The 27,474-nt window shown below is 28.3% G+C and overlaps 3 protein-coding genes across 4 annotated transcripts in view; 2 read left to right on the top strand and 1 right to left on the bottom strand.

The window, feature by feature from the left end:
* Positions 1-27,474, top strand: part of LOC132929481 (uncharacterized) — a 204,876-nt gene that overhangs the window by 87,119 nt on the left and 90,283 nt on the right. The gene's annotated exons all lie outside the window — the stretch shown is intronic.
* Positions 14,410-27,474, top strand: part of LOC132928672 (odorant receptor 67a-like) — a 115,425-nt gene continuing 102,360 nt past the window's right edge. The window contains exon 1 of the mRNA XM_060993497.1: positions 14,410-14,477. The gene's annotated coding sequence lies outside the window, so the exon portion shown is untranslated. The remainder of the gene's footprint in view (positions 14,478-27,474) is intronic.
* LOC132929707 (FLYWCH-type zinc finger-containing protein 1-like) lies at positions 15,391-19,422 on the bottom strand. 2 transcript variants are annotated; one of them, XR_009662140.1, is made up of 3 exons: positions 19,273-19,422; positions 16,174-16,224; positions 15,391-15,806 (listed from the first exon to the last, which is right to left on the bottom strand). XR_009662140.1 is itself a non-coding variant. In XM_060995234.1 (3 exons), exons 1-3 carry the CDS (start codon positions 18,200-18,202, stop codon positions 15,658-15,660), a joined length of 495 nt encoding a protein of 164 aa, XP_060851217.1. In that variant the 5' UTR covers positions 18,203-18,305; the 3' UTR covers positions 15,391-15,657. The 2 variants fall into 2 exon arrangements, 1 of the variants encoding a protein (XP_060851217.1); XM_060995234.1 differs by lacking the exon at positions 19,273-19,422 and adding an exon at positions 17,908-18,305.

A 27,474-nucleotide genomic window follows, 5' to 3' on the forward strand; every position in this document is an offset into this window, starting at 1 on the left:
TTATAGACAATTTTTTAAGTACGTTCACATGGGCTCAAAAGTATCATACTTCTACCATTCATTGTATTAACCAAAATATTAATTTTATAAAACTTCTAAAAACATTCATCATGAAATTTACTTGAAAGAGCTAGATTATTTTTAACTATATTTTTAAATTTAATATAATTATTAACATTTTAAAATTCTTAATATTCAAAATTTAAAAATATAATTTTGTTCGATTCAGGAGTTAAATCTCAAAAAAGTGGAAATGTAATTTTATCGGATGACTACAATAGTTATAGTACAATTATTGGCATAATGTTTTTGGTAGAGAACACTGACGAGATCAAAATATCTGCCTTATATGAGACACAAATATTTAGAAATTAATTAATTATAAAGTTAATTGTATATTATATACAATACATTTGGCAGTTCGGTGCCTAGTGACCTTTTTTACTGTAATTTTAAAACGTTTTTTTTTTTGTGAGTGTAACGGGTTGTAAAATTTATTTTTATAATAAAAAAACAATAAATAGACATAAAAACCTTATAGCATTATCCATTTTTTTTTTAACAGAAGGCAAGTATTGTATACTTTTTCTTATATTTGTTACACTTAAAAACAAAGTTTTTGAATAAAAATCGTTAAAACATTTTATAATAATTTATAATATCACGTTGATAATTAATAATTGAATTGATAGCAGAAAATATAATATTATTGCAAAATATCATTATTAAACACACATTTTTATTTCTATTTTTTTTGTGTTTAATAATATATGTTCGTTTTGAGAAATGTATACAATTAATTATATATATATACAGAGTGATTCTTTTATCATGAACCACTCATTACTTCAAAAAGTATTCATGTTTTTGAAAACATTTTTTTACATAGTTTCAAGTTGTTAAAAAAACGTTTTTATTAAAAAATTATATTTTATACTTTTTTGAACGACAACATTGTTTTAATTTCATATTCCAAAGCAGACTATTTTTTTGAGTATTTGATACATAAAAATCGAATTTAGGGCAAGTAGTTTAAAACGTTGTTTTTTTAACAACTAGAAACTATGTAAAAAAATGTTTTCAAAAACATGAATACTTTTTGAAGTAATGAGTGGTTCATGATAAAAGAATCACTCTGTATATTACAACGCATTAAACAACAAATTTAATTGACTGATAATAATTATAAATATAATAAATTAAATTAATGTACAATAATAATATATTAATGGCACCGCTATCTAATGGAATTGTTTTAAAAATATCTTTAAGTATTTGTAAAATCAGTTTTGATAAATACTCTTTTTTGTTACTAGATAGAGCTGCCGTATACGTTTTTTCAAATTTAACTTTCTATTCTGCTTCTGTGCCCATGAAATTCTAGTTCTTTAATTCTTGTTTTTTTTTTTTTACAGTAAAAAATATTATATTTCAAGCACGATATTGTTTTTCATAATTTCTGTAATAAAAGATTGTTTATTATTTTATGATAGATAATGGATATGTGTTATTATGATTTAGAAGTTTTAACTTGTTTTCTATATTTGAATGATTCTGCATAAATCACATTTTACATTCAACCAAACCTTAAATGTCTATAATAATATTATGTAAGTAGTTAGAGCCAAAACTAATCTTCCCCATACCCGGAAAAAAAATTATTTTTTGTGCCACATAGAACAATAAAATAAAACATCGTAATCTGCAATGTATTCTATTAGGTATATCCACAGGAAATATTTGCGATGTTTTTTACTTTATAAAAACTGTAATTTACTCCATTTTAAAATAATTTATAATATTTTTTTTAAATATTTAAATACGTAATTTTTGTATAAATGAGTTATATTTTATATAATAATAAAATATATTATGTAAATCAAATCATTTTCTGACAATTTTTTTCTTATTCTTGTCATGTTATTTATTCACGTTCTATATTCAAAAAAATTATAAATAGTTAAAATTAAAATGTTTTAACTTTTACACTATTTAATAGATTATATTATGGTGTTAATTTAATAACGAACACACACTATAGGTACTCATTGATTTATTATTTTCGTTGAAGCTTGTTAATTTATTATAAGGTTATTTTTTTTTATAAGTTTATCATTTACCGATTAAAAAATATCAAAACTATAATGTCACAAGACAGTAAGTTCAATAATAATCCATAGTAACGGAATTTTTCAATGTTCTAAGTACAAAATTGTAGGGTTCTGGAATGAATGCTTTCAAGTTCATGTGATAGTTCTTTACATTAAAGATTTACAGTTCTTAGAAATGCATAATATATTTTAACTGGAGATTGATAAATGTTAACACTGGTTGTATTAAAGTTAAAGGAAGTAAATCATAGAATGTTATTCTGGACTGATTTAATTGTATCAATTTTATTCAAAAGTATTATTAGTTAAAATTAATAGAAAATATTCCAAGTTAGAACAAACAAGGGCAGAGAATCACATTTTAGAGAAAAAAATCTATATACATATATGTATGTATTTAAAACAATGTAAATCATTATACTATGTAAGAATCTTATTATATATAACGTAAATATCGACATCCACCGTGGACGCTGCATAGTATAAATAAATAATACAATTCGGATGAAATAAGGTTGCCTACCTAAATTTGGAAGGCAATTCGAGTGTCACCAGTATAACAACTAATTTAAATATTAATCTACAAATCTACAATCTATTTAGCTTTAATATTAGTGTTGACTTGTCTCAAATTGTAAGGTAAAAATATCATACGCTTTTATCTATTTAAAATATTAAAGACAGTAAAGTTATTAAAAATATTAAATTGTAGTATTTTACACAGTTAAGAGGCACTGTTGCATATTCAACATTTGTATTGTATATACTACACGTTGCTTGTGTTAATAATAATATTATTCATGAGAATTATATTCCAATCGGTGGGAACTGTCCATTCGTCATTAAACAATTTAAATGAACACATTTACGATTTAAACAGTTAAAATTAAGGACAATAAAATACATTTATGTTATTATTCGTAATAGTTATGCATAAAAGTTAAAAGGAACTCATATTTAAATTAATATAGCATTACAAAAGTATGAGATTTTCTATTTAATATTCTTACCATTAAATTGTATAAATAAATTAAAGCTCAAAAACAGATTGCGGATACCTAATACCATTGATTATAGAATTATTCTATAATCAATGCTAATACGTTTGTAAAACAATGCAATCACATGTGGGAGAGCACTTTATTTTTTTTAATACCAGCATTCATACCGCCAATCAAATTAAATATAAAAAATATATTCAAATTTCAAAGTATTAATAATCTTAAACGTGTTTATAAATTGATATTAAGTAGGTACAATAAATGTGAATAACTTCAACTGAGATGAGTAGGATAGTGTAAGAATAGTTTAAAATTATGTTTGAAAATAGATTTTAAAGGGTGGAATTTTGTATACATAGAGCAACAACCGAGTAAATTATTTTGACGGATAGAAGTAAATAATGATGATGTGTTTAGATGTGTACAGTACACTGGTATCATGTCATAGTCTCTTAAGAATTATATTATTATAATAATCATATATTATAATAATAATAATTATTATATTATTTTACACCAGCTATCAGCTATCAAACATTGACTAAACAAGTTTAGGTACTCAAGTTCGCGAAACTACATATTATATTACAACGTTATTGTAACTACAATAATATTATATTTTTATTTATACTGTTTTTACATAAGACTCTATGGCTATAGAAACAAATAGCTATCAGTATATGTAAGTTGTCAATATACACATTACAATACCCCGAATGTTGTTAAGTATAAATTAAAAATTGTTTGTTAAAGTTTTATTTTTATGAATAATGTTAAATCTAAAAAGTTACACATAAGGTACGAGTATGTACTTGGATCTAGTTTATATTTTTTTTCAATATCTTTACTTTTGTTTTTGTACATATTAATAACAACGATATATGTTTGTTATTTTAAAATTTAGAACTCTTTTAATGAATATATCATAGTTTTTTGATGCATATTTTACCTAGTTTAGCTCATATAACTTCCAAAAATATTTTAAATAAAAAAAAAAAATTATAAAAATGTAACTTGGAATTTTAAACGTGATTTGAGCTTGAGAGATTGGAATTCCGTGTCGATGACGACAGGAGGATAAACAGGTCGATACCGTGTTTTTTTTTACACCATTCACAGTTAAATAATAAATTGAGTAGTTTTGAGAAAGAAAAAAAGAAACTGTTTGATAACCGATACGCGCGTTGCGGACAACAATCGCGTGTGAAGTGACAATTAACATTTAAGACTATTTTTTAGTCTTATTAAATTTTATAATGTTAAGAATGAAGCAGTTCAACTAATAATTTAAGTAATAAATACATTTATTCATGCGCATTTTATCTATTATAGCTCCTATAACTCAAAAAAATTACAAATAGCCATAGCCACTGATGTCAATACATATCTACAAAACTACAATCTTTTTAGTTTTAATACTATATTATTTAAGAATTAAAATTAGCTGTTGTGTCTATGTTTGTAACTTTGTAAAACAATAATTTGACATATTTATGTAGTATAATAATATTAATATTTAATACGACAATTTTATTAACGTTTGATTATTATTATGATTATTTGATTGTTAATTTAATACTTGTGATCTATTAATACGGATTGAAACATAAATTATTTTATATGATAAAAAATAAATATTATGGTGTTATTTATCATGTTTAATTAAACTAAAATATATTCACCTTCACCACTGACAGCATTCATAGTACCATAAATTAAGTAAAATATAAAAAAAATAGCTAAAATATTAATATTTTTCACCATGTTTGTGATTAGGTAGGTACAATAAATGTGAACAATTTTAACTGAGTTGAATAAGATAAAGTAAGAATAGTACAAAATTATGATTAACAACAGTATAATATTATACACTGTTATCAAAGTCTCTTGATGTTCTGAAACCGTAGTATATCTTTTACAACAGTTGTCAGCTACCAAACATAGACTAAAAGTGGTTACAAGTTTGCAAAACTAAATATATTACAATAATGTAAAATTTTTCTATGTTCTGTCAATATATTATTATTATTTTTTATAACAATGTTCGTATGTTGTCATCGACCTTCGGGAAATGTCGGCTAGCAAGTTGGGACAAATTCGCTATGCCACTGCAAGTGGGAGGTGGATCTTTGCTGAAGAGGCAATAGTGAGTTATGAATGAATGTCCGATTATGCATCTCGTGATTATAAGTCCCTGTCGCCTGTTGAGGTAGAAAGGTGGGGTTCATATCTTTCTTCATTTTTTTAAGTTTATTAGTCTGGAGAATGGTATCCCAATAATTTTGCCATTTTGAATATATTTTATATTTGATAGATGATTGGATGTCATTAATTGTCGGTAGTTCGGAGAAAGTTGAATGGGAAATGATTCTGGTTTTAAGGTCGGCTGCCTTGTCAGCCTTAGACTGTGTTGAGTGATTTCATATACTGGCACCCCATGTATTGTGAACGGTTGATTTGGTGGTAGAAGTGCCATGGTTTAGCTGCATATGGTTGTAGGGAAAGTTAGTTGTCTTGAGCTGATGGAAAAGCTTGGAATAAAAAATTTGGTAGTCTAGTGAGTTGAGCTTTGGTGGTACGTTCAGCGACCTTATGTCTTATTAGATCGATCAAGAATATTAGATAAGTGATATCCGAGTTGACGGTTTTACAAATATTATGAAAGTTATAATTTTGTTGGTGTAGTTTTCCATTACATAGTTGAATTGGCATATATAGATGGGCGGGTTGTTAGAGAAGAGGTCCACAGAACACTTATACACTATACACATAATGTTTTTTTCGTGGGTGTTTCCCTAATTCCTATAAATTTAGTACTTTATTTTTAATGCATTAGTTTTAAAATAAAATTAGTTCACACAATTTATTGCTGAAATATAGTAGAATACTGAAGAGTAAAAATAAATTGAATAGTAATAGCTAAAATATAAAAATTATAAAGGAAGTTATTAAAATTAATTATAAATGACAAAAATCAAAAAAAATTGTGCTTTGATTCATAGTAAACAGTTACTAGTATTGCATTTTCTAGTACAGTGAAAGGCTAATATATTTCTAAGTGAGACATCTGTAATAAATGTAAAACATATTGCATTATTTAATTTAATACCAAGTACATCTGAAGGAATGAATGATGATAATGAACAACTAACTGAAATTGAAAAGATTTGATGAGGAATTTAAAAATTGTTTAGAACCTTTTAGAACGGTGGTGAACTCCTTCCCTTATTCTCAGCGCCAATCCAGTTTACTAATAAAATTGTGTTCAGCTGTGATAGCCAGTTTAAATATACATGGTTGTATCCCAACTATTTCACTGGTAATTAATAAATAAAGGTAATGTAAAATATATAGAATAAAACAAATAATATTTTACTAGTGGACTGTATAAATTTTATTGCTTATAAGTAGGAAATCTAATGTACACGAGAACACCTTAAGTACTATGTTAGTCCTACCAAATGATAATAATACAAATAATAAATAATAATTGATCAACAAATCACAAACATGAGTGTGATAATAATAATATTATAAACGTAAGCACACGATGTTTATATCAACAACCGCTACAATACGATATAAAATGATAATATAATACAAAATGATTATACGGAGTGATACGTCTGACCTGGTCGCTGATCGGCTTCCCCATACGACATGTCGACGAATACGATATCCTCCAATCAAGTGTACATACGGTGGTTCATGATTTACTTCGTGGTATATGATTCACTTCACAAGGAACCAAAAACAATATAATAGTTGACCAAGCGTATGTTACGTAATGCGCGTATAACAAATACCAGTTAGTTAACGCGAATAATCAAATCGGGTGCGCAAGTGCGCAACAGCCAGCAACGACGACAACACAAACACGTGCGCAACAGCCAGCAACGGTGACAACACAAACACGTGATCGATCGCTTAACGAATACGATGTCCGGAGAAAAACTCACGGATGAATGACAGCGAAGATAATAATTATTAGCATGTCATATCGTGCGCACTCGGGAGTACACGTATTTACGGCCGTATACCAAACACAACAATACGTAACAAACGAAAAATGCACGATTTAAAATTGCGTTACATTAGCGTGGCGTGAAAAAGCTCGGTAACAACACACGTACGCGTACTGGTTTCACGATAAAAACGGTTCGTGAGCGAACGCGACGATGGCCCGCCGACAACGTCGGCGCATGCGTAACCGGCACCAGTTCAAAACTTGAATTTGAAATGACTAGCGCCCTCTAGTTGGACTTGGTCCGAACATCCTCCCCCGCTTTGTAAGGAGACATTTCTCAGTCAGACCATATCACTGTGCGTTTACATGTTATAACAAGATATATACTAAAATTCCCAAAAAAAAAAAAAAAAAAAATTACAGAAATAGTACCTAATGAACGAACAAAAAAAAATATATGTACATTTTGGGAAATGACAAAATATGGAACAAGGAAGGAGAGTTAGTTAAGCGTTGTCAGTAGGTAGTTTGACCAACTTTACGACCGTGCGTTTCAGTATCCCTTCTGCTGTCTTGATGGTGGCTACACGAACTACTTGGTCAGCACCAGGATGGACGTCGATGACTCGACCCAGTTGCCACATCAACGGAGGTCGAGAAGGTGAATTTATGACGACGACATCTCCGACACCGAGACTGGGATTTTGATGGAACCATTTTTGTCTACTTTGCAGCGTATGGAGATATTCCCGACTCCATCGTTTCCAGAAGGACTGAAGGGCTTGTCTCACTAATTGCCACCGCTTGAGGCGATTCTGAGGGATATCGCTGATATCATGTTCGGGAATCGCCAGTATAGGTTGTCCGATCAGGAAATGTCCTGGCGTTAGCACAGATAAATCGTTCGGATCGGTTGACATGGCGACTAATGGCCGAGAATTGAGTACACCTTCAATACGTGTGATTAGCGTCATTAACTCTTCCAAAGTATACACCTGATTACCTACTACCTTTTTTAGATGTAACTTGGTACTCTTAATAGCAGCTTCCCAAATACCGCCAAAGTGCGGAGCTGCAGGCGGGTTGAACCTCCATTGACATGGAACTCGGGCATGAAGTGCTTCCTTCGTTGCTGCGTCGTGGAATAATGTCTTGAGTTGTTTCGCTGCGCCAACGTAATTAGTTCCACAGTCGGAATAAATCTGCACAGGAATCCCTCGTCGAGCTACAAATCGATCGAAAGACGCTAGGAATGTCTCTGTTGTCAAGTCTGTGACAACCTCCAAGTGCACAGCCTTGGTAGATAGGCATACGAATAACCCAAGATATGCCTTGTGCGTCCTTGAGTTACGGCGTTGACTCTCCTTAATGGTGAACGGACCTCCATAATCCATTCCCACGTTGGCAAATGGTCGGCATTGTTGGACCCTTGTTGATGGTAAATCTGCCATAAATGGTTGGGGAGCTGCGGCCTTGTATCTAATACACACTGTACACTTGAATATTATTTGACGAATCGCAGCGCGAATCGAAACGATCCAGAAACGGCGCTGAATTAACGAAGCTACCAAACGCGTTCCACCATGTAAAGTATTATGATGGTAATGATGGACAATAAGCTGAGCAAGGTGAGACGATTTCGACAACAAAATAGGGTGTTTGGCGTCGGTGTTCAAGTCCGAATGCTGCAAACGACCGCCTACTCTAATAATACCATGAGCGTCGACGAAGGGTGCAAGCTGAGCGAGGGAGCTCGGGGTGACGATAGAATTTGACGTTACTAGTTGGTGGTACAAATCTGAGTAATATAACCTTTGTGTATACATTGTTACCTTCATCAATACTCTCTCATACTCTTGCCAAGTGATTGGCCCACTCACAACCGTACGTTGTCGAGCCTTGTCAGCGAACCGCAGGCAGTATGCTAACACCCGTTGCATTTTGCGCAGCACGGAAAAACGTTGGATCAAGCTAGAATCAACCTGTCGGGTTAAAAATACATTTTTTGATGGGCGTTTATATTCCGGGAGCTCTTCAGGATTTATACTTGATGTAGTTACAACTGGCCACTGACATTCCGGGTAATGAAGGAATATCGGTCCATGTAAAAATGATGAGCATGCTACCAAAGCATCTGGCAGCAACCCTCGTGATGCCGGGTCAGCTGGATTGTCTGAAGTACCAACGTGTGCCCATTCGAACTGGGGTACGAGGTCTCGTATTTTAGATACACGGTTAGTGACGAATATTTTGAATAGCCTCTGTTCGGCCGTGAGCCAAGATAAAACAATGGTTGAATCTGTCCATGCCCGGACACGCGTAATCTTGACTTTGTCCCGTAAGGTTTTCAAACGTAGAGACAGTAAACGCGACAACAGGAGCGCGGCACAAAGCTCCAACCGAGGTATGGTTAACGATATATCCACTGATGATGACTTCAGTGGTGCAACCTTTGTTTTACACGCTAAAAAATACACTCTGACATTACTATCCTGATTTACCACTCGCAAATATACCGTTGCTGCGTATCCAACCTGAGACGCGTCAGCGAATCCTAGTAATTGTATGTCTTGACTATTAACTACTGCAATGTGTCGTGGCAGCGACAAGCATGCTAAGTCAGGAAGTTTATCGATGAAACCTTGCCACATCGACGTCAGACCTGAAGACAGTGGTGTATCCCACTCTAATTTATCCATCCATAATGTCTGCATTAAACACTTCGCCCAGAAAACCATCGGACCCAACGCGCCGATTGGATCATAAAAACGAGCAACAGTTGATAATACTGACCGTTTTGTAGGAGTGACATGATCTATCGTCGAATGATAGCCGAATGTGTCAAGTACAGGGTCCCAATGAACTCCTAAAACCTTGACTGCCTGTTCCTTGGTTGGCTCTATCCACGGTGTCACAGCACGGTCTTCAATTTCGATGGTGTTCAAGATCTCGGGACAATTGCTAGCCCATTTTTTCAGGCTAAATCCACCTCGATTTAGCAAGCCGATGATTTGGATTTTTGATTCTAAAATGTCCTCCACAGTGTCAGCGCCAACAAAAATATCATCTACATATGTATCAGCTAACAGGACATCCTTGACGAGTGGAAAATCAGGTCCATCCTCCAGGTTGAGCTGTTGAAGGCATCGAATCGCTAAAAACGGAGCCGAACTTACGCCGTATGTGACCGTACACAACTCATATTCCTGCACTTTGTCACTAGGCGAATTGCGCCATAGTATGTGCTGATAAACTTTATCTTGTTCATGTAGACATATTTGCCGATACATTTTAGTTATGTCGGCAGTAAAAACAAATTTGTGTAGACGACTGCGCAACAAGACATCACCGATTTCAGTCTGAAGTTTTGGTCCAGTCACCAAACAGTCATTTAATGAGACTCCTGATGAAGACGTAGCCGAGGCGTCGAACACCACACGAATCTTCAGTTCTTCATTACAACGTTTAACTACTGGGTGGTGTGGTATGAAATATTTGCCTGGCTCAGTCGCTAACTTCATATGTCCTAACGCTCTATAATCGTTCATGAAGGCCCGGTAGGCCGTATACAATGCTGAATCCTTCTCAAGGCGACGTTCTAAATTATACAGTCGGTTAAGAGCTGAGGTTCTGGATGACCCTAAAACGACCGACTTCTCATCTTGACATCTGATGTCGGTGGAACATACTATCGTTCGAAATGGTAAACCAACATAAAATCGACCGATGGCGTCTCGTTTCGTGGTTCTAACAAACCAATCTTCACATTGCTTGTCTTGTGTAGTTGGCATTGTAGACTCTGTGGGCTCCTCTACTGTCCAAAAACGCTGCATCAACTCTTCAATCGGAGGGGTTGTACTAATTGACAGGGAAGTAAGAGGAGTATGTGTGTTATTCTGTAACGCGCCAATTATGACCCAACCTAACTGTGTATTCATCGCTGATGGTAGGCCCTCGGTATGTATAATGTCAGCTCTAGATTGAATGACGGACGGATATAAGTCTCCTCCAATCAACATATCTACTGGCGCCGGGTGATCAAATCGGGGGTCGGCAAAGACAAGATGCCGATAGCGATTTCGTATCTCAGCTGGCAAAACCCTGTCAGGCATTGATGACATAATTCGAGGTAAAACAATGACATTTGTTACTTTAAATTCGGGAACGTCGGATTGAACAGAAAAAAAATTAAAATTAGTTTGACCTTTAACAGTATTGACCGGTTGTTGGGAAAGTCCGATGACCTCAACAGGACACTTCCTACGGGTCAAACCTAACCGGTTGACACAATCCACTGTCATTGCAGACACCTGCGACCCACTGTCTAATACTGCCCTGACTTCTTGTAGAACTCCTGTATTGTCCCGAACCCTGACTACAACAGTACCCAACAAAACAGTGGTTTCAGTATGTGTAACTCCCGAAAACTGTGTTGCATTGCAACTTGTGGTGGCTCGTTCAGAGTTGTCATTTGTCTTATCGGTGCTCGATTTTGTAGTATCATCTGCCAAATGTAGTAATGTACTATGCTTACTTGAACACGTACGACACGTAAAAGACGTAGGACACGCATTGCTCATATGCCCTCTGTTCAAACAAATAAAACATAATTGATTTTTATTGACAAAATCGCGACGACTGGTAATTGTTAGTTTTCGGAATCCAAAACACTTGTAAATTGCATGTGGGTGTCCACAAAACAAACACTTTTTTGACTTGGTGGGGGCAACCGCGGCTAACGATGTCTTCTCGGACCTCTTGCCCTGGATCTTCTTAGTAGTTGTCTTTCCTACGGTCTTTTCATTATTTTCCACACAATTAATGCTCAAACTGCTGCCAACGTTTTCCAAAACGTTACATCGTTGTGATGCGAACTCTAATAATGAGTTCAAATCAGGTATTTAATTTTTCGCAACAGTAGCCTCAAATAATCGTCGTGTCATAGGATCAATAACGCGTGAACCGATGTAGAATAATATAAAACCAGCCAAGTCTCCAACTCCAAGAGCTTGTATAGCAGATACATTTTCCCGAAAGGTGTTGACGAACAATGAAAGTGATGCAGGGGATTCTTTTGTTAACGGCGCGAATGTAAATAATTTTTCAATGTGCGCAGTGACCAATAAGCGTTTATTGTCATATCGATTTTTAAGCGCGTTCCAAGCAATAGAATAATTGTCAGCTGTAAGTGGCACTGCTTTTACTATTGTTAAGTTTAAATATACATGGTTGTATCCCAACTATTTCACTGGTAATTAATAAATAAAGGTAATGTAAAATATATAGAATAAAACAAATAATATTTTACTAGTGGACTGTATAAATTTTATTGCTTATAAGTAGGAAATCTAATGTACACGAGAACACCTTAAGTACTATGTTAGTCCTACCAAATGATAATAATACAAATAATAAATAATAATTGATCAACAAATCACAAACATGAGTGTGATAATAATAATATTATAAACGTAAGCACACGATGTTTATATCAACAACCGCTACAATACGATATAAAATGATAATATAATACAAAATGATTATACGGAGTGATACGTCTGACCTGGTCGCTGATCGGCTTCCCCATACGACATGTCGACGAATACGATATCCTCCAATCAAGTGTACATACGGTGGTTCATGATTTACTTCGTGGTATATGATTCACTTCACAAGGAACCAAAAACAATATAATAGTTGACCAAGCGTATGTTACGTAATGCGCGTATAACAAATACCAGTTAGTTAACGCGAATAATCAAATCGGGTGCGCAAGTGCGCAACAGCCAGCAACGACGACAACACAAACACGTGCGCAACAGCCAGCAACGGTGACAACACAAACACGTGATCGATCGCTTAACGAATACGATGTCCGGAGAAAAACTCACGGATGAATGACAGCGAAGATAATAATTATTAGCATGTCATATCGTGCGCACTCGGGAGTACACGTATTTACGGCCGTATACCAAACACAACAATACGTAACAAACGAAAAATGCACGATTTAAAATTGCGTTACATTAGCGTGGCGTGAAAAAGCTCGGTAACAACACACGTACGCGTACTGGTTTCACGATAAAAACGGTTCGTGAGCGAACGCGACGATGGCCCGCCGACAACGTCGGCGCATGCGTAACCGGCACCAGTTCAAAACTTGAATTTGAAATGACTAGCGCCCTCTAGTTGGACTTGGTCCGAACAAATTGACTATTTTGATTGTGAATTAATAATATATGTATAAATTTGAATAGAACAAGAAAAAAATAAAATTGAATTTGAAACACATTTTAATTCCCAATAAAAATGACAGTATATTAGCTTAATTAAATTTTTTAGAACATTATCCTTTTCAACTCATTGTTGAAAATATTTCCAAAATTAGGTTTGATTCTAGAAACATTTATTATCGAAAAGTTGCTAATATGGATATTATTGAAAGCAAGTGTATTTGATATTGTGCTTTTACTTATAAAATACATTGTAATACTTGCATGACATTTTCAGTCGATTTGTAAAATGCATTTATTTATGGTGTAGTAGTTACCATTAAAAACATTTATGTTAAAGTTCAGAAATATGAAAACAGTGAAATATATAAAACAGCATGTGAAAGTTGCCTATATTAGAGCTTGTACTATCTTAACTATAGATTTCATTCTTGAAAATTTTCATGATAAAGAAACAGAAAAAATTACATGGTCCTTTATAGAATACTAGGCATAGAAATTGTTAAACTTGGCTTTTCGTGGTCATAGATCAGTATATCAGTCACTAAATAAATAACATATCTTTCAAGAAAGCATGAGTACCACACAAACCGGGTCGATTATTTACATAAGTTACTTGAATCTAGGTTAGGTTTGGTGCTAAATAGCACTATAGTGCTAAATTCAGTTAAGGTTCGGAAATCAAAAAATCAAAAACATTCCCTAGTGATGGTAGTCAGAACTCGTCCATATTAATATTATATTATACTACATTGCTTTTATTTTTATGATATATATATATAATAATAGGTTATATTATTATTTTTTTTTCTTTTAATTGATCTTGAAATTTATATTTCTGCTTCGACAGCTGAGGCCATTAGCGTTACATTAAAAAAAAAAGTACATATATATATATATATAATTTTACAATATTGGTATTTTATCTTAAAGTAAATTTATTAATTTAGTTGCTTTTAAGAATTCTATTGTGTTGGTTATATTATTATTATGTATAATATGTAGCATATTATGTAAATACGTCAATGGATCTTGCGAGCGACAACTTCGCATTTTTCATTTTAACGAAAATATATCAATTTTGTTTTTTTTTATTTAGATTGGAGTGTTTAATACCTTTTAAACTTTAAGACAACTTCACAAAGCAAATACAGCTGCGAATAAGGTAAGGTGCATGAGCATTAAATTATCTGCAATAATTTTTATAATTTGCTTATCAAAATGTTATAATTACGGTGTATATGATCATCATATTCTCGAATCACGACCTCAAAGGCACTCCGACGATCAGGAAGAAGATAATAGCGTAAATTTCAATAATTTAATACTCACATCCGATAGTAAACTTATATTCTCCAGAAATTCTAAGTGTAGGGGGAGTTCCACGGATTCCGGAATCTATTCAAGGGTTGTGTTCCTGTATTGGCCTCACATTATATTTATTACGCACACACGACCAATATGCTTATATAACTTACATTTTTCATCAATTTTTATAATTACTCCTAACCTACTTTTTTTTTTTAAATTTATTTTAATTTTGCGTTATTTTACTATAATTTTAATTATAAGAAATCTATTTTTTTTTTTTAATATTGAATTATTTTAATTTTGTTTTTTTTTTAACTTGGTACAAGGACACATTTTTATAATAAAAAAAAAAAATATATTTTAAAATAATTTACATAATATACTATTTAAAAATTGCCAAATAATGGCTTGTTATTTTCCCTTAAAGTTATTTAGTATCCCATGTCTTTTTTACTAGTCCGCACCTGATTTACTTACCTGCTTAGATTAAATACATGTACATGTATCAACTAAAATACACAGATATACACTCATAACCATAAGATACCTCATCAGTTTCTGATTGTACAACCATATTTTTATGTGTATAATTATCAATTTATTTAAAAATGACGACAAAAACCAAATTTTATTTCGAAAGAAAAATAGATTTTGTAGAATAAAAAAGTATCTCTCGTTTGTGATTTTATAATCCATTTATTTATACATAATAGAAAATATATAACATAAATCTAAATGTACAATGTCATATTATTGTGTGTTGCGTGTACAATGTACATACATATATTTTATTGTTAATTGTATTTTTTTTACAAAAATGATTCTTAATTAGGTAATGTATTTTAATTTAACAATTAATTTTTGCTCCATTGTAAATATGTAATGTTTAATGTTTTTATACTGGATATTATGGATAATGGTACTAAATAGTACATAAATTAAAATTAATAATAAAAAAAAAAAAATCTTTACTGTTTCATTATAAAACTGTTTTTTTAAAGAAAGTTTCATTGTCACCCGAAATAGTCTTAATTTTATGCAAAGAATTGCGGGTGATTTACTACCCTAATAATAGCCTTATTAAATAGATCTAAATAATGCATTTTTAGATTTAGATTATTAATACCGATTATATTGTAAAAAATACAATATTTGTCCACTGTGCTTAGTATGGATTGTAATGCTAGAAAATTAATTTGGATTAAATTAGTATAATGTTTACCAACATAAAGACTTGAGAATCGTTTATATACAAATAATATGAATGTAAGTCTTTACTTCAAACTCTGTATCATTTTATTCAATACTTAATTGAAGCAATGATTCTGAGATCACAGGTAACGTAAATCACTACATTTATCCGAGACCAATACTGATTCAAATTATTTGTATATATTTAATTATTACTTGATAAATATAAGCGGAAATTATGATAGAACATAGTTATTATTTTGCAATAAGTCATCACAATATATACTACATAATATAATATAGCCATATAGATAATATTTGGGTATTTATATTCAATAAAAGTACACAATAATACATACTTGATTCATTTACCATTTCACTGATAGATCTCTGGTAATGGTCTGCTATTTCTGTTAAAAATAAACAAAATTACAATAATTATCTAATCTTTAATGGTATAATATTATATATTGTATATAATATATATGTATTGATATATATAACAGCAACAAATCAATATCTAGATAAAAATGAGGTAATGATATAATTGGAGTTTATCCGTATAAAAATGACAACGTCATTACACTTTTTACAATTAATTATGCCAATACTACGATTCAAAGTTATAAAGTTGATTGCATTTTTTAGACTTTTTTAATATCATTTATAATATTATTGTAGAAAATTACACCGTTACACACCTAATTAATAATATATTATACATACAAATACTCATACATTTTAATATATATTAACTATAGAATATCATAGAGAAAAACCTAACCTTCTACATAAATCTTGCTTATGTATGTAATTGAAGTCAATTACAATATGCCAAATTGCCAATATTACCAATGATGATTTTAATCCTAAATATTTAGCAGACACAAAAAACTTGACATTTTCATAAAATAATTTTACTAACGTATTGTATTTTTAGTATACTTTTAATTATTTTAACTGTTATTGAGATTAGCAGTTTCCAATTTATTCCTATAAATATCAATAAAAATGATTCTCATAGTCAAAAGAGCTTAAAAATGTTATTCAGTATCGCACAAAAGTTTTTTTGTAGGTATATCAAAATGTTGTGTTGTTATAATTCAAAAACATTATTTGTGGAACATCATATATTTTTATGTTTATTATAAATTTTACTATATGCAATGACATTTTAAAAATATGGATACCTAAGGCAAATTGTATACCAAAACCAAACAGTTTTGCGGCGAGGTAGTATTGACTCCAGAGTTGGTTGATTATAGGCCAAAATATTGAAAAAATAAAGGCGAAAAGAAAAATAGCAAAAAAAAATAAAAGCGAAGATTATATAATTACGAAATCAAAAATAGTGAAAAAATATTTTATAATTAGTACAAGTATAAAAAAAATAATCAAAAAATATTCACAAAATCAAAGTAAATATTACATTATACATTACATCGAATTAAATTATAAATTTAATAAAATATTTTTAAATTTTAACAATATATTTTAAAAAATTAACTAAGTAATGAACTGAAACCTCTAGGCCAACCCTCTACTGCATTGTTAGTCCTTGGCAATAAAGTACTTGCTGATTCGTAACAGTTCCATAAACTTATTGAATACTTTGGTAATCTACGACCTTTTCTTCGACCCATTGGGCGGCCTACACAGGTGTCTTCAAAGTAGTCAATAAGTGTTTGTAAAATGTTTTCGTTATCTGTGTAGTATTGTGAATCTATACATATATATATATTTATATATAATAATAATAAAGCGTAAACAGTAGCTATCAACGAATTAGTTGTCAATACATGTATTGTGTAAATTTGAGTAAAAAGTGTCGGAGTGCACTTGAATGTACTATCAACGAACCAATTATTACATTTTCCCATTAATTCTAGGTTTTCTTTAGTAAAAAATATGAAAGTTCGTTCATCTGAATGGGCCGCTATCGTACTGCATGAATGGCCTTCCATCTTTAGTTAAAGTATACCTTTCGGATATTTGGAGGTTAAAAAGTGACTGAGGATTCGGCGGTACACAATCATTACGTTGGCGTACTCTTCTTAACGTGTGTTTTAAATTAGATATTTCGGGTAATGCACCTGATATCACTAGATTTAATTGCGATGAAGCGACTATTTGTTGAGGGTTATCTAGTGCTTGGGATTTCATTCTCTCGACTTCTTTTTTTACTTCTAACTTGCATATATCTGGAACGTGGTTATGCTCTGAAGACTCTTTTTTAATTGTATTATCAATTGTAATTGTTAATCGACTTTTACATTGCATATCTATACATTTCCAATACTTCGATTCCTTGTACATTTTTTCTTTTCTATAAGTGTAACTATTATACACGAGTAAAAGTTTATATTTATTAGATTTAATAAATTCCATAACTCAAAAATCAAATTTAAAAATTACAGTTCAAAATTCAAATAAAATATAAGATATAAAATAATAAGCACAACACTTAGTCAACGATTGTCATGATGTCGAACGTCGCACAAAACTATTTGATGTCCATAATATAGTATAGGTATACGATGTACACTATTCACGATAAAAGCGATAACGGATATTACCTTGAGTCACGATAATAATGACAGACTAATAAAGATTATATTATTATCTATAGTTTTTCCCTATTCTCTGTTTAATATTTACTATAAAAACAAGAGTTTTCCCCTAAATATTCGATATATTATTTTTTGCCAAAATTTAGTTTCGTCATTTTTATTTTCGATATTTTTAATTCGCTATTTTTCCATTCACTATTATTTTTTCACTTTTTTGGCCGATTACCGAGTTGGTCATTATTCGAATATTTTTCAACCATGATTATTCGAATAATTTTCAAACATAGTTATTCGAATCATTTTCAGTGATTTTATCTTAGTTGACATATAGTTGGTATTTTGGTAATTAAACATTTACGTAATAAAAAACAATAGTTATCATTGTATTTTAAGTTCACGATTGTAATCCTATTTTATTTTAAATAAATAGAAAAATACTATAAATGAAACGAAATACCTATAGAACTATTTAATGAAGAACCTAGAGAGTAAAGAAAATGAATATTATATCTGTATTACCTAAACTCGCTTAAATTCGCTTAAACGATCGGTTAGTTTCTCACCCAAATTATATATACTCTACTTAGGTAAATTTTGGATTATTCGCCCAAATGAATGATGCCCCAGACCACAATAGATTTTTGTATGTCATGATATATCATTGATTTTATATTTAACATAATACCATTATTCTGATTCACTCGACATAGAGTATATATATTATATACCGTTAATCAATTAAAATGTTAAAAATATTTTATACTAGGTAGTTTTAAATAAATAAAAACTATTCAAATGCATATTATTTATTAGATTTTTTAAAGTTTTCGCACTTCAATGGTTAAAAATATATTCTATATACAATTAATAAGTTAAAAACATACGTACCCCTTACTACGGCCTCTAAAAAGAACATTAATTAACTGTTGTTTGAATACGATATTAATTTGTACCTATATGATTCTAACGTAAATCAAGTATAGAATATGAACAAATTACACACACACTCTTTTAAAATTATCTGTTATAATGCTACTTATTGAGAGCCAACGTGGTTTTTTAATGGGAATATGTGTACCGGGTTAATGATAATAATAGTCTTACGTAATTATATTTGTCAATATCTTATCGAAGAGCTTTACACCCGTTGTTATCAGTAATTAATTGTAAATATAAAAGGATGGTAATCATTATAAAAGTGACAAGAAACAAATTTCACAAATTGAGCTACAGAGTTCCATATTATATTAAATTTATATAAATATAATGCACTTACTAGTAAATTCTAGAAATAAAATAATAAATGTGTTGATTAAAATAATATTAAATGTAATACTTTATGATACTATCTCACAATATTATAAGTATAGCGAATACTTAATATTGTTTTTATACATATATATCAATATTTCGATATTTACAAAAAATTTTAATCAATGGGAATGAACGTTTGTGAGAATATGATAATAATTTACTTTTAAATTCTGAGTAAAAGTATTTATTTATTCAATAACTGATACTAAAAGTATACTATTAAATATAGTTTATGTTATGTATATATTGTAACTAAAAATGAATAATTATCATGAGAAGAAAGATAAGGAACTTTGAAATGGACGTGTCAAAGCAGTTTTAGAGAGTCTGCTTTACTCGAGAATAATGTAGGTACTAAGAAAAACTAAATTTGTGTTTGAACAACAAAGAAACTAACATTTTAACAAATTTTTTTACTCTAAAGATTTAACGACGTTTCGATTAAAAATAGTTAAAAAAAAATAGTTAGTTTTTACTTATATTGACTGATAGATTATTATAAAATCACATCCATAAGTTTAAAATCAAAGTTGTAATCTTAATTGCAATTGTTTATTAGAAAATAAAACTAAATACGTACTTTCTATTTCTGCAATAACATATAAAAAGTAATAAATAATTTTAACAAAATATTCATAATTTCCTTACTCTAAGGTAAAACATTATTGTGTTTAATAATAATGTAAACAAATCGAGGTCATCAGTAATAATACAATTTATGAGTAATCAGAATTTCATAATGTTCAGTAATTCCGTAGAAAAGCTACTTCAACTTTAAGCTTTATAATATCTTCTTTAAGATTAAGATTAAATACACAAATACTAATCAATTACTAATCAAAAAGTTCTGTAGTAGAAAAATTTGGTTGTTAAATAAATTATTTTTTTCAATCAGTTAGGACATTTTTAAACAGCAATAAATGTATGTTTCCAGAGTTACGTGCACATTTTGTATTGCAATAATTAATAATATTAAACCGTCAAATAAATACTTAAATATTACATAATTAATATAAGAAAATATTTTTTGGTAACCTCTGATTTATCTAACCATGTATATAGAACTTATTGGACTAAATATTGTAGTTTAGAAACAGACCATTCTAGTTATATCGCAATTAAAAAATAACTGTATTTAAAAAATATGATTTGGTGAACTAATTAAATATTGATTTAAAAATATAATAATTACGCTGAAGTCGATTTCCTAAAATAAAAGATATTATAATTTTTAGTAACAAATTTATATTAAACATATACAATAAAATAAGGTGTTTTATTTATTATTTTAAGTTCAAAATATATAGCATATGATAATATTTAAAATTTAAGCGACTTGATTAAAGTGATTTGGTGTACCTACTGTATTATAGTTTTCAGAATATTGAGAAAAAAGCATTTTTACTATTACAATTAATAAAATAAAAACGCTAAATACCATATTTATATACAAAAAATAAAAAAATAACACGTACCTGGGATATCTGCAGGCAATAATTTTTTAGTTAATTTTTAATATGAACAAAATATATACTTTATAGTTAAAGATTATATTATTGAATAACAATCATTATTTAAAATAAATTATAGTCTTTGAAAATATTTATGTTTACATAACTTTCTGATGAAATAACATATCTAAAAATTATAATATTTGAATAACGGCATACATTTTTTAATCTTTTAATTTTTTATCGTTATTTTTATGTTTTATTTTTTTCATATCCTATACATATTTTAAAGGTTTACTAGCTTTAACTGCATATTTTATAATTTTTAAATTTCATCAATAAGAAAAATTAAATAACATATTGAATAATTTATAATTTACTCATTTGAATTTCGATTTTAATTAATCAAAATACCACAAAAAATATTTTGGTCAGAATATAAAATTAAAAATATACGTTGTCATTCAAGAAAGTAAAAATCATTTTATCTTCCTACTAATAAAAATTATACATACAAATTAAATTAGAAAATACTAATATTATTTACGTACTAGACAAGTTAACTAAAAAAAAAGTAATTACAATTTTGTGAAAATAAGTTAGACATTTTAGTTTTGATTAAACTGTAAGTTTTATTTTATATTTATAAATTATATATACATTTAAGGGTTTAATATACTGGGATAAATCAGTTGTTTTTACAAATATATTATCACAAATAATAATTGCTAATTTTATCGGTTTCAATGCTGAACAATAAAATAATAATAACAATGATTCGGTATACTATATTATAGTTTTCAGAAAATTGAGAAAGTAGCATTTTTACTATTCCAATAAATGACTTAATAAAAACAAAGATATTTGAAAATTCTCATAAAAAATAAAAATTGTAGGCTATATTATGTCACGCAAAATACCATGAATATAATATACAAAAATTAAATATAAATAATACGTACCTTGGGCACCTGTTGACAATCATTTGTTAGTTAATTTTAAATATGTACAAATATATACTTTTTACTGTATGATTGTTTTATTAAAAACTATTTTTTTTACATAATTTTCTATAAAACGAAATATTATCTAAAAACTTATTAAAATATATTATGTTGTTTATAAAACTAATTAACTGGAAAATATGTAAAATAATATTTTTTTAAATTAAATTAGAAAATACTAATAATATTTACGTACTAGACAAATCAACTAAAAAAAAGTATTACAATTTGGTGAAAATAAGTTATTCATAATTATTATTGTGATTTATTAAGAATTATGAATTATCATAAATTCAAAATATTTAGTACGTGTTCAGTTTTAAAACTTAATGACATATTGGTTTATATTAAATTATCAGTTTTAATTTATATTCATAATTTATAGATAAATTTACTACTTTAATATACTGAGATATAACTTAACCAATGATTCGGTGTACTATATCATAATTTTCAAAATATTGAGAATAAAGCATTTTTACTATGATAATAAATGAAATAAAAACACAGAGTTTTGAAAATTCTCATACCAAATAAAAAAATTGCAGGCTATGTCACACAAAATACAATAAATATATACAAAAAATATAAAAAATAACACATACCGCTGGAATCTGCAGGCAATAATTTTTTAGGTAATTTTAAATATGTACCAAATATATACTTATTTATACTGAATGATTATTTTATTGAAAAACCAGTATCATTTAATATTTATTTAAGTTTCCGAAAATAATTTTTTTTTACATAATTTGATCAATCAGTTGGTTTTACAATTATAATATTGTCACAAATAATAAAAGCTACTTTTATCGTTTTTAGCGTTGAATTATAAAAGAATAAAACCAATGATTCGGTGTAATACTGTATTAAAGTTTGCAGAGTATAAAGAAAGAACCATTTTTATTATTCAAACAATGAAATAAAAACATATATTTTTGAAAATTTTCATATCAAAGAAAAATTTGTAGGCTATATGTCATGAATAATACCATAAATAAATACAAAAAATAAAAAAGAATAACACGTACTTGGGACAACTGTTGGCAATAAATATGTAATTAATTTTAAATATGTACAAAATATATACTTATTTATACTGAATGATTATTATATTGAAAAACAAGTATCAATTAAAATGTATTTAGGTTTCCGAAAATAATTTTTTTTACATAATTTTCTGATGAAACGACATATTATCTTAAAACTTTTTAAAAATATGTTGTTTTATTCACTGGAAATTATGTAAAAAATATATTGTTTTAAATGAAAATTATAGGTGCATACAAATATTACAAATAAAATAAGAAAATACTAATAATAGTTACGTACGAGAATATCGAACTAAAAAAAATTCATAGCAATTGTAACAAATAAGTTATTAATAATAATTATTGAGATTTATTAAGAATTATGAATAAACGTAATTTCTTAATATTTAGTACGTATTCAGTTTTAAAATTTAATGACATATTGGTTTATATAAAATTGTCAGTTTTAATTTATATTTATAAATTATAGATACATTTAAAAATAAGATTATACTTACAAAGATTACAAATAAAATAATAAAATACTTATAATATTTACGTACCAAAATATTCACCTAAAAAAAAGTAATTTCAATTGTTACAAATAAGTTATTAGTAATAATTATTGAGATTTATGAAGATTTACAAATTATCTTTATTTTAAAATATTCAGAAATTGCTTAGTCAATATGTTTAAATTTTAATCTGAGCATATAAAATAAATTAAGGTTATTTTATTAATTATAGTAATTTCAAAATATTTAGTGTGAGTTAATTGTTAAAATGTAGTGACATTGAATTTAAATTAACTTAAAGTTTTAAGTTATAACTTATAGATACATTTACGAGTTTAATAAGCTGGGATCAATCAGTTGGTTTTACAAATATATTGTCACAAATGATAAAAGCTAGTTTTATCGTTTTCAGCGTTGAATTATAAAAGAATAAAACCAATTATTCGGTGTAATACTGTATTAAGGTTTACAGAGTATAAAGAAAGAACCATTTTTAGTATTCAAACAATGAAATAAAAACACATATTTTTGATAATTTTCATATCAAGATCAAAAATTGTAGGCCATACCTATATCACGCAAAAAACTATAATTATATACAAAAGAAATAAATAACACGTACCTTGGGTATCTGCAGGCAAAAATTTTTTATTTAATTTTTAATGTGTATTAAATTTATACTAGATATAAAAACAATCATTATTTTAAATTTATTAAAATTTATTTATTTTAATTTTAAATTTTTAAAAATATTTTTTTTTACATCATTTTCTGTTGAAACGACACATTATTTAAAACATTATTAAAAAATATGTTGTTTCATTCACTGGAAATTATGTAAAAAAATATTGTTTTTAATGTAATTATACATAAAAATATTACAAATAAAATAATAAAATACTTATAATATTTACGTACTAAAATATCGACCTAAAAAAAAGTAATTTCAATTGTTACAAATAAGTTATTAGTAATAATTATTGAGATTTATGAAGATTTACAAATTATCTTTATTTTAAAATATTCAGAAATTTCTTAGTCAATATGTTTAAATTTTAATCTGAGCATATACAATAAATTAAGGTTATTTTATTAATTATAGTAATTTCAAAATATTTAGTGTGAGTAATTGTTAAAATGTAGTGAAATTGATATTAAATTAACTTAAAGTTTTAAGTTATAACTTATAGATACATTTACGAGTTTAATAAGCTGAGATCAATCAGTTGGTTTTACAAATATATTGTCACAAATGATAAAAGCTAGTTTTATCGTTTTCAGCGTTGAATTATAAAAGAATAAAACCAATGATTCGGTGTAATACTGTATTAAGGTTTACAGAGTATAAAGAAAGAACCATTTTTAGTATTCAAACAATGAAATAAAAACACATATTTTTGATAATTTTCATATCAAGATCAAAAATTGTAGGCCATACCTATATCACGCAAAAAACATAATTATATACAAAAAAAATAAATAACACGTACCATCGGCATCTGCAGGCAATAGTTTTTTATTTAATTTTTAATGTGTATTAAATTTATACTTGAGTTATACTACTAAATGTATTGAAGTTTTTGAAAATATTTTTTTGCTTAATTTTCTGTTGCAATAACATATCTAACTATTATATATTTTGAATATCGGCATACATTTTTAATCTTATATTTTGAAGCAGAATATTATTTTGAGTATTTCGATGCATTAAAATTGATAATCGCACGACTATTCGGTGATTAGAGTGGAGTGGTACAGGATACTCTGTAGAATGTTGGTATACTACCCTGCAAACTTTAACTTAAAATACATATTATTGTCAGAGCTCAAAACTTAATACATTTTCTTATTTGTTTGTGAAATAGGGAGTAGAAAGGGAGGACGATTGTGGAAAATTTCATCTACTGTTTCCGGCAGGTTATTTTAGGTATTACTTTCTTCACATCACACATATTGTAAACATTTGTTTTTTTATTGCATATTTTGCAATTTTTAAATTTAATTAATAAGAACAATTAAAAATGTATATCGTCTTTCAAAATAGTAAAAATCTTGAAAACTTATAATAATAAAAATTTTTTGAAAATAAACCATATTAAGAAATATGTTGTTTTATTCACTGGAAGTTATGTAAAAAAATATTTTCTAAAACAAAATTATACAAAAAATAAAATTAGAAAATACTTATTATATTTACGTACAATGGATAAAACCATCTAAAAAAAGTAATTACAATTGTTACTAATAAATTATTAATAATATAATAACTATTAAGAATAATTAAGTCCTTGGTAGAGCTACATTCACTTCAAACGGAGTGAAGATAATATGCTTATATTTAAATCCGAGCGATGAATGTATTAAAATAGTAACGACGTGTACGTTTCTTATATTTATTATATTATGTTTTTGTGTTTAACATCACAACATTTATATTATGAAAAATGGGTAAATCGTTAATGTACAAGTTTGTGGCTAGTTTCTAGTATAAAATTGGGTCAAGTTGGTTGTAGGTACATTATTAGGGATAAAGAGTAATTAAATTCCAATAGTACTCTCCCATAATGGAAAAAAGTTATGGAAAGATAACAGTCGATTTTCTTATTTTGTTGTAGTTTAATAACAAAACCATAAGTTTTACTGAATGTTTATAATAGAATTTTCTATAAATGATAATATCTTCTAAAAAAAAAAATTTAACTTATTAATAAACAAATAAACTGTTACATTGTTTTTTAAGTAATTATTTTTTTAAAAATTTTTATGTCAATAATACGATCCTTTTAAATTTTTACTGATATTAAATAACCAACTCAAGCATATAATTATAAAATAATTATTTATGAATTTTATAACCTAATGATTTTAGTATTATAGTTATAAACATAATAGTTATATTTAGATCAAATAATTTCATGTTATAAGACAAAAAAAATCTTCTTTGTCGAAAATTTGCGAAGCGTAACTATTCGCTGCATTTATCCACTATTGTTTCATTAATTTATCTACAAATTTTACCGGCTAGTTAACTGCATAGTAAATAAATTAGAACAGAATAAATTATCCAAAGGTTAACGATTCAGCACGAATCCATATGGAATTTAAAAAGTACAAGTTAATTCAAATTGAACTATAAAATGTCTGTAATAAATAATCACATTGGAAAACATTAAATTATAATATTTAATCGTCCTTGTTGGGGTTAAACATATGTAGAATTCTTTATTGCTTACGATTTGGCATTGAAATGATTCCAGCAGTGTTTTAAATTTAAAGGTAGGAACATTATCTATTCTGTTATCTTTCGTCGATTTTTACGAACCTATTTTTTTTTCTAAGTAAGAAGATATTAGTATTCATTTATTTTAATATTTTCAATTTTATAACTAATTTACAAATTTAAATATTGTAAAAAACCTACAAGATATATAATAGGAATATGTAACCTTAAATTTTAACCGTTGGTCAATTCCGTCTTATATTAAAGCAAACAACTCAAAATCAGTTCTTCTAAAAATAAATTAGCTATTGTATGTTTATAAGCCAGGAAAAACTCATACCGCAGGTGTCCCCAGTGCCAGATCTACGATATTTAAGGACCGGCGCTAGTAATAAAATAGTGACCTCACATAGTATTAGCTACAGGGGTCAGTATTTTTCATATAATTAAAATAGCGCCCTTTTACCAACGGCGTCCGAGGCAAGGATACCAACTTGCTCCCGCCCCCTCTAGATACGGAACTGGGACACCCACATAAGAAATAAATAATGGATG

The sequence above is a fragment of the Rhopalosiphum padi genome, chromosome 4, assembly GCF_020882245.1.
Source record: "Rhopalosiphum padi isolate XX-2018 chromosome 4, ASM2088224v1, whole genome shotgun sequence".
NCBI classification, from domain to species: Eukaryota; Metazoa; Arthropoda; class Insecta; order Hemiptera; family Aphididae; genus Rhopalosiphum; species Rhopalosiphum padi.